Here is a 9086-nt window from a genome sequence, read left to right as displayed (position 1 = left end):
AATTGTGAAAAGCCCTTGTAACTAGTTTCTAAACGAAAAAATATTTTAGTTGGAAAATGACAGAAAACACATCCAAATTGAAATGGTAGGCCAGTTATATACGAAATCTTTTGTTTCTTTCCAACGACGACTGTATTATACGTAAAAGAAGAGTTCATAATAATAAGCTATTTTTCACTAAAGAGTTTTTTTTTGGTAGTGTATTTTACTTAAAATCTTGTGAACTGCAATTTAATTTCTTTTTCATGTTTATAGCTTGGAAGGAACCTTTATTTTACAATATATTTAATGTTTTACAAAGTGAATAATAGGAATGTGTATTATTAAAATAGTGACGAAGATGTTTTCATGTTTGGAAAATTGTACATAGGTTTGTATAATATGGATCGATTTTTCTACCACATATCTTACAAATTTATGGTTAGAAGTAAATGCATGATTAAGAAATTACAAATAATTTTATAAAGAGAAGATAACATGAGGCAAAAGTGAAAAATGTACCAATGCCTCAAGGTGGGGGTTATGGCAAATGATTGGGTTTTCATAATGATATTTCATCCTTACCAGCCTTGCGTTTCAGTTCAATGGTCCCACCGGCAAGCTAAAACTGGTAATCGATCGCTAAAGATTTTGGCCTAAATGTCGTGCTGCCATAAATTGTGTAACTACAACAAACATATTATGTTGCAGTGAAATGCATGACATACAGACAAATAGCACCCTATTCTATATTTTCTCTCTCTCTCTATCATCTATTGTGAATTCACCCTCTTTCAGGGCACGCTTTGTGATATTTCTGCAAAGAAACTTGCATTAGATGAAAATATATGTAATAGTACCCCTAGTCCCCTTTTACGACGTCCATGGGAAAGATAAATAAATACTTTGTAAGTATGTACTCTGTAGTATGTGCCATGTATTGAATTTTGCAATATTATCTGAATCCTAAAAAGTTATGTATTAAGAAATTCCTACTTACTCACTACTTACCTAGGTACATGCAAAGATTTAATACTGGTTAACTGGATAAAGCATGAAGAGGTTACAAACAAACTAAGGTACTGAGAAGGACAATAAAAATTCTTTCATACCAAAAAAAGAATTGTATGTTCCTGCAGCAATCTGTGAACGACAATGTGCCGAGCAAAACCATGGGAAATGCTATTTAATTGTTAATATCCTTAATTTGGCATATTTGTTTCTTAGATATAGTGACAGTTATAGATAAGGGTAGCTTAGATGGTTTGGTCATGTCGAGAGGATGAATGAAAGTAGGTGGACTAAGCAAATATTCAAGGGAAGGATTTGTGTTAAACAACAATGTCCGTGAGCGAAGCCGCGGGCAACAGATAGTAAATGAATAAATATATTATAATAAAAAATATCCACAATGATCCCAGATACTTATATTTTTTTACCTCATTATGGCTACCAAAAGAAATAAAGAAAAAAAAATAAGTTTATGGTCGTTTGCAGTGTCGCGGTGGCGGGTTGCGAGCACGGAGCCGGGGCAGGGTCGGGCGGGCGCGGCGCGGACACCATTCGCCGCGTGAAGGTGAAGATGTCCTCGGTGTCGGCGCAGGGCGTGGTGGAACGCGCCTCGGCGGAACTGTCGCGCCGCATCACCGGGCTGGGGCTGCGCGGCCGCAAGCGCTCGCCTGGCGTGGTGGAGCGCGTGGCCAACGCGCTGTGCGGCCCGGCCTCGGCCGCCGCGGCGCCGCGCGTACCCCGCCGACGACGACCCTCTCCCAGACCACTAGTGTGGTCGCAATTTGTTTTAGAAGACAGATTTCTCGAGAAATTCTTTCTGTATTTTAACGCCAACGACAGGCGCAATCTCGCTCAAGTGTGTACTAAGTGGCGAGATGTGCTGTATGCCTCGCCGCGCTGGTGGAGCGGTTTGGTTGCGGTGCTGGATTGCCGCGAACTTCGTTCGTCCTCGGGCTGTTGTATGCAGAGATTTTATAACACGTTAGTTAGAAGAGGAATTCGAGGAGTCGTTTTGGTTTCGGCATCTGATGACGACATTAATGAATTTATAAGGCAATTCCCGTTATCCACTCACCATGTACACGCTATAAGCTTGAAAGGATGCACTATAACAGATAGAGGTTTAGAAGCTATATTAGATCACTTACAGGTTTGTAATAATTTTCCACTAATTGTTAACATTAAATATTTCATTTCTTACTTTTTTAAATAAAATTGATATTTTTTTAGGTTTTGTTTGAACTAGAATTAACTGGATGCAATGAAATAACAGAGGCTGGTCTATGGGCATGTCTAACTCCACGAATTGTCTCACTCACGCTTACTGACTGCATTAACATTGCTGACGAAGCTGTAAGTAACAATCCATTTTATTGTTTCGCTTTTCTACTCAAAAGGTCAAACATTAGAAGAATACAATATGGGGAAATCTCTTTCACCACCTATATGCCATGATTCTATATTCAGGTGAAAAAGGAATATAGCTTCATCTATGTCACAATGTCAAATGCAAACATTATTTTATGAATCTGTTTGCACCTACATCCATAATTATCGTTCCATCCAGGGATGAAACGGAGGTAGTTTTATCGATTAATTATAAAATAAAACTCAAAAAAAAGTGGCATATTTTCAAATAAACAATAAATTAAAATAATTACAATATTACATTAGGTATATTGAATGAACAAAAGCTTGAAGAACAAATTAAATTAATTGACTCAATAAGTAGTGTATTGTACTTTACGAACAAAATCTTTTACGCTTTGTCTCCGTCCAATGTATTTCTTAATGAGTCGTAAATTATGTCAGCGCCACTAAAAAGTTGTTCGCTCGCTACCGAGCCTGGTGGACACGACAAATATTGGCGGGCAATTGATTGAAGCGGTTGGAATTTTGTATTTCCATTTACTTTCCGCCACAATAACGGATTATCACTAATATTTCTACGTACAATAGATAAAGTGCGCGTAGTAGGTGTCGGGGGCCGGGGAGATTCCCCGCGCGACACATATGAACCTGTTCATAACAGTCGACACAGGCCGCCGCCGCCGCTATATTATGCTTTGACCTCCGATTAAAACCTTCGATTTAAAAGTGTCGGAGCTGAAGGTGCAATAATAATCGAAAGTTCCGACTTAACGGAACCAGAGTCAAGCTCTGTAACATCCCTGGTTCCATCCTACTGTCGATGAGAGATCAAGCTATATTTTACAGAACTTTTACAAACATAGATATTCCTACATTTTAACATGGTCATCTGTAACTGTAGGTGGGCGCAGTGGCACAATTACTGCCGTCATTGTACGAGTTCTCCCTACAAGCGTACCACGTGACTGACGCGGCTTTGGGTTACTTCTCACCAAAACAGAGTTCTTCACTCAGTGTGTTGCGGCTACACAGCTGCTGGGAACTCACCAATCACGGCGTCGTTAACATTGGTTGGTATATCACTTATCAATGATGAGACCTACACATGCATGATTAGTAATTAATTTAATATTATTAATTAATAATATTATGGGTAAGCGTAAAGATATGGAAGTCTGATTTACCTACTCCAGGTTCATGGGCTCCTCTTATACATATAGGCTACAATAACATACCGAGTGCAAATGCGGGAGCAAACTAGCTTTTTAAAATTTGTAAATAAAACGAAATTACCACTTTTTCTACACAGTACACTCGCTACCAAACCTGACGGTGTTATCACTGAGCGGCTGCAGCAAAGTGACGGACGAGGGCGTGGAACTACTGGCGGAGAACCTGCCGCGTCTGCGCAGCCTCGACCTCAGCTGGTGTCCGCGAGTCACCGACAACGCGCTCGAGTACATCGCCTGCGACCTCAACCACCTCGAGGAGCTCACGCTGGACAGGTAACGTAGACCGGCTACTGCAGGGGATACTACAATCTGAATCGCAGCCCATACTACAAGAACTCGTAATATGAATAGGCCTTTTGGTGACAATCTCTAGGAATCCAATACCGCAATTATAGATTCACTGTCAGCTCTGAGTCCAGCCATCACTTGAAGTAAAACCGGCTATAGACATGCCTTCACGAGAAAAATATAGAACACGGTTTGAAGGGCTATTAAAAGCTGTCTCTTTCCAAGCTGTTCCATGTTCATTACCTATGCCCCACGATTTCTGAAATATTGATATGGTGATGTAAAGCAGCAACGCCGTATTTGCAATTTTCTTTGTAATTTTATCCTAACTATAACTAAATCAATGCGAAAGTGAGTTTCTTTGTTACCTTTACAGTTAAGCCACTGGAACTACTTGAAATTTTGCATACGTATACGGAGAAGATACCCTTGGGATTTACGAAAAACCTGTATTCTTTCGGCTAAAAGCGGGAAAAGGGTATTTAAATATAATTTCGTTACAGATGTGTCCACATAACGGACATAGGCGTGGGCTACATCAGCACGATGCAGTCCTTACAAGCGTTGTTCCTGCGATGGTGCTCCCAGCTACGGGACTTCGGCGTGCAGCATCTGTGCGGGATGCGCTCGCTGCAACTCTTGTCTTTGGCTGGTGAGTTGTTTGTAATACTTTTTGCTGTTGCTATGAAAGAAAATACAATCTGGCCACACTACATTTTTTTTAATTTATTATGTATATATATCAAAAAATGTTATACCCTAGAAGCCGACAGATATAGCCGAATAGCAAAGCCGATATGCATAGAAAAAAAGTCCTATGTTTTTTATGACTTTTGTTTCCACTTTCCGTGGTTATTGATCAGGATTCCGTATCATCATAATATAAAGATTGATGATGTTTTATAAGTAGCCCCGTGGTTCCAGTGCATCAGAATACGACCTCTATATCTCTTTTATATGGAAGTCGTAGGAGGCGACGAAAAGTATAAAAACTTTCACTTAGTACAGAGATACTTCTGTAGATAAGAATGAGTGTTGACGGTTACTTTGTTTCAATCTAGGAATAACATATTATAAGTACCTATATGTTAGTCCTAAATTCCTCACGAAACACATACACACGTTAATAAGTAAGTGTATTTTTTCATGATGACAGGCTGCCCACTGCTCACATCTGGCGGTCTATCGAGTTTGATCCAACTTCGGCAGCTTCGCGAACTAGAGCTCACAAATTGTCCGGGCGCGTCGCCGGAACTCTTCGACTACCTACACGAACACCTTCCGCGGTGCGTCATCATTGAGTAGGGGAGAATACAAATCTAAATAAAAAGACAATATAAATGCCTGTACTTGAAACTGTAGGTATGATGTGTCGCCATGCATCTCTCGCAGATATTTGCGCACTTCAAAGCGTTGAAACAAATCATATGTAGACGTTGTGGTGTCAAGTCAACCATTAGTTGCAACGTAACATTTACCAGTACTTACCAATTCTGTAGTCTTATATTACTTACTAGAGGCCGCCCGCGACTTCGTCCGCATGGAAACCCTATCAATCCCGCGGGAACTCTGGGATAAAAAGTAGCCTATGTGTTATTCTGGGTCTTCAGCTACCTACATACCAAATTTCATGGTAATCGGTTCAGTAGTTTTTGCGTGAAAGAGTAACAAACATCCATACAAACTTTCGCCTTTATAATAGTAGTAGGATTTGGAATTCTATGAAAGTATGATATTCATTTGAGTGTGGATTTTAAGTCTAAGATATTACAGATACATTTCAGGAGTATCCTCATTCATCAGGATAGGCATTTCTACATAACTATCGTCTAAAGACATTTATTGTGACTAGTGAGCACACGACTTCAGATCCAATTCGATTGGTTATTTCACACATGGCAATCTCATAAAAAATTAAACAATATTGGCATTGTGTCTAGGTTCGTCGCGGCGTGGCGAATTAAGTTTCTAAGGGCAATAGGCATAAATGTCTTGCCTAATCCACTTAGGGGTCCTGAGTGAAAGGATGGGCAAAATTTTCGGCAAGCGCTTAGTTACAAAGTAATCATTTTAGTTTCAGTACTTGACTATGCCCTTTTCTACTAATTTAAATGAAAGTCTAAATATAACAGAAAACTGAGTGAGCGAGCAGTGTTTCCAGCCCACGGCGTGTCTTCCTAGCTCGTAGCTATATAAAAAAAAAATAACTTAGTTGGACACGACGACTTATGTAGAACTCATACAGAACACATTTTTGTAATTATGAGACAGTGTCGAGCAGTAGACAATTATTACAGTACTGATATTATGGATCATTCTGAGAACACTTTGCGTACATTCTTGTACCTGTTTTATATTAACACGCCCTAGTAACAAATTCATGTTAAATTATAAACTTTGTGCATTTGTAAATAGATACGAGGATAAAACGCTGGCCACATCTGGCGTTCTCAATTTTTAGATTGCTCATCTAGTTGTACTGTATGGAACCGAAGTTTGAAAAGATTGGAGTGTTTTAATTACCTATATGTATTAGATTAGAGGCGTAGATAACCCCGTTCGCTCGCTATAAAGAGGAATGATGCAAGATGATCATTCAAATATAGAAGAATTTTTTAACTAAAATTATCCGTTTATATATGAATTATTATTTTGCTGTTTCTTTCGGGTGATTGGTGTGCTCCGGTTCGGTGTCAATGGTCTGAACGTGTCTTAATAATTTGGTACCTTTAGAATACGTTTGGTGTTTACAGTAAGTACACATAAAATATAATATTTCAGTATTTTTTCCAATATGTAATTGGGTTGTGGAGTAGATTAGATCAATGTTGTTAATTGGTTGAATTCCTTGTGTTTTCATAAGCTAGTTATTCATCCAATATTTGTGGGTAAAATGTAGATACAAATAATTCTATTTCTTAATCCAGATTATTTAAAAAGATGATTCCCTGTGTAAATAAAACAATCGTAAAATTAACACTCGGTTATTAGAGTTAGTGTGAATGGTTTTACATATTTTACATATACATATATTCAATTTCAGTTCAATTTTGTAGAGTTGTAATAATTTTGACATTGTATTTATTTCAGAGAAAAAGCGTGATAATAAAATATCTAATTGTATATTAAGATATACAATTAAGTTGCTTATGAAAAGGGATATTGCTTAAAAATAATTTCATGATTGCTTCAGTAAGAGAAATTGTTTGATGTTTTTTCTATTATGCATATATATTTATTTATTTATTTTTTATACATATATATATTTAGCAGAAATATTTATCATGCGGAAACAATGTAATAGATTTTTTCAACTTAAATCTACTCAGCCTTATTTTAAAATGACTTTAAGATTCAACTTTCCTGAAATCATTTTTCGCATGTGCCAATTTATAATTTTATAGCTGTTTGATATTGTTTTATTTTATGAGTTATGATTATGACATATGAGATTTTATTTATGATGGATTGTTTTAATCAGTTTATGCTTTTCCTGATAATATAACTTCTCATAAATATGAATGGGAAAATACAATTATTTGGGATTGTTCATTTATAGATATAGGAATTTATTCTTATTTGCATTTGCTCAAATTGAACCTACTTATAAATAATTATATATACATACTTGAAGTACCTTTAGGTCAATGAATTTAAGTACTTAATTATAATGTGGAACTATTGTGATGACAATTTAAAATACGTTTTCAACTTATTTCAAACAGCATTTCTTGTCTACAGAAGAATTTTTTTGATACGACAGATCGATATCGTTTCGTCTTATTCAAAAACATTACGATACGGTATTATAATGGAATGAATCTTGGATTAAGAAACTTAATATTTCTTCAAATTGGTTTGTTATTTATTTATATTGGTTTTGATATTGCGTATGATGTGAAACCGGGTTTTAATTATTGTCGTATAATTGGAATTTCTAGTCGCAACCGATAAAAGACATAATAAAGCATTTAAAATTCAATAATTAACCGCGTTTTTTTACAATGTTTCCAACCATAATAATTGGAACTAAAAAAAAAAAACGTTTTTAGACTTTCTATACTTACTAGTCATTTTAATACAATTAAGTAACATATTTCTTTAAAAAAGTAAGGCTTATTATATGAAATCAGATTATCGCTGTTTCATATTTTCATTCGACAATTTAATAGACAGAGCAGCGGTAGCGAAGTCATTTATCATAATGATATAAGTCGTATTTTGCCTTTAATACTTTCAAAAATAGGCTTTAGTATGTACATACATTGAAGATCTCGTCACTACTTTATTTAAGCAATTCGAGCTTAAGTTTGTGCTATACCGTCCGATTTTGTATAAAGGTGCATAATAATATCTGTAAATATTTAATTTCAATTTTGACAATCAATATGGTCAAATTTCTCATACAAAATCTGATGACGTTAAAAATATTTTAAAGGAAAATTGATTATTAAACCAAAATATCATACAATTTAGTCGTCATTAAGATTTCTTTTAACACATTTACACAAATTCATTATTGCAGCTCATGTTGGTCGGTGATTAAAGCACAAGGGATCTGCATTGTTCATAAGTGTTAAAAGTAGATTGTGTAAATATAGGTACATAGTCTAACGGTGGACTTCTAGTGGCGATGATGAGTTTGATTAGGCTTGGATTAGGAAGAACCATATTTAAGTATTTAGGCCTGTAGATTCATAAATAGGCCATCTCCAAGGTAATCGTGCACACATATTATTCGATCAATAATAAAATTCGCAAAATATTTATTATAGTCATTACGTTAAGTTCAGATTGCTGTAGATTTTAACATTTTATTTTAGCCCAATTAATAAGTCTTAAAGAACACTTGGCTCATAATTAGTTTGGTTATTTGGTAATTAAAAGCGATTTTTGGTAGCACACAAGATTTTTTTATTGAAACGTAATGTCATTTTATAAAAAAATACCGAATATGACAAATTAATTTATCATTTCGACAGTCTTATATTATTGAATCATGTGTCTATAAACCTCGATTTAAACAAGCTTTTGCAAATTTAATTTAGACAACAAGATGTATAACTGGGTTCAAAACCTATAATTACGAGTAAATTATTAATGTATGAACTCATCATTATTTCAAAATAGATCTATTATAAAAGCACCTACTTACGCCTTTTATTCAGACAAATATGTTAGTAACTAATATGTTTTGGTTGGCAT

The 9086-nt window shown here is 35.8% G+C and overlaps 1 protein-coding gene across 2 annotated transcripts; it reads left to right on the top strand.

Annotated features, from left to right (window-relative positions):
- The first annotated feature begins 184 nt into the window (after positions 1-184).
- LOC106135067 (F-box/LRR-repeat protein 16) lies at positions 185-5392 on the top strand. Of its 2 annotated transcripts, XM_013335251.2 has the most exons (7): positions 185-370; positions 1477-2140; positions 2221-2343; positions 3263-3431; positions 3671-3866; positions 4385-4533; positions 5038-5392. In XM_013335251.2, exons 2-7 carry the CDS (start codon positions 1562-1564, stop codon positions 5184-5186), a joined length of 1365 nt encoding a protein of 454 aa, XP_013190705.1. In that variant the 5' UTR covers positions 185-370; positions 1477-1561; the 3' UTR covers positions 5187-5392. The 2 variants fall into 2 exon arrangements, with proteins under 2 accessions (XP_013190705.1, XP_060802716.1); XM_060946733.1 differs by lacking the exon at positions 185-370 and having other exon boundaries at positions 1460-2140.
- Positions 5393-9086: the final 3694 nt, after the last annotated feature.

Source organism: Amyelois transitella, chromosome 11 (genome assembly GCF_032362555.1).
Source record: "Amyelois transitella isolate CPQ chromosome 11, ilAmyTran1.1, whole genome shotgun sequence".
Taxonomy (NCBI): Eukaryota; Metazoa; Arthropoda; class Insecta; order Lepidoptera; family Pyralidae; genus Amyelois; species Amyelois transitella.
The sequence above is the reverse complement of the archived record's forward strand: the minus strand, read 5'-3'. Positions and strand labels throughout refer to the sequence as shown.

Coding starts and splice junctions, on each gene's coding strand:
- LOC106135067 (XM_060946733.1), top strand. CDS start 1,463: ATGGTCGTTTGCAGTGTCGCGGTGGCGGGTTGCGAGCACGGAGCCGGG. Junction 3,867..4,384: donor GAGGAGCTCACGCTGGACAG/GTAACGTAGACC, acceptor ATTTCGTTACAG/ATGTGTCCACATAACGGACA. Junction 4,534..5,037: donor GCAACTCTTGTCTTTGGCTG/GTGAGTTGTTTG, acceptor TCATGATGACAG/GCTGCCCACTGCTCACATCT.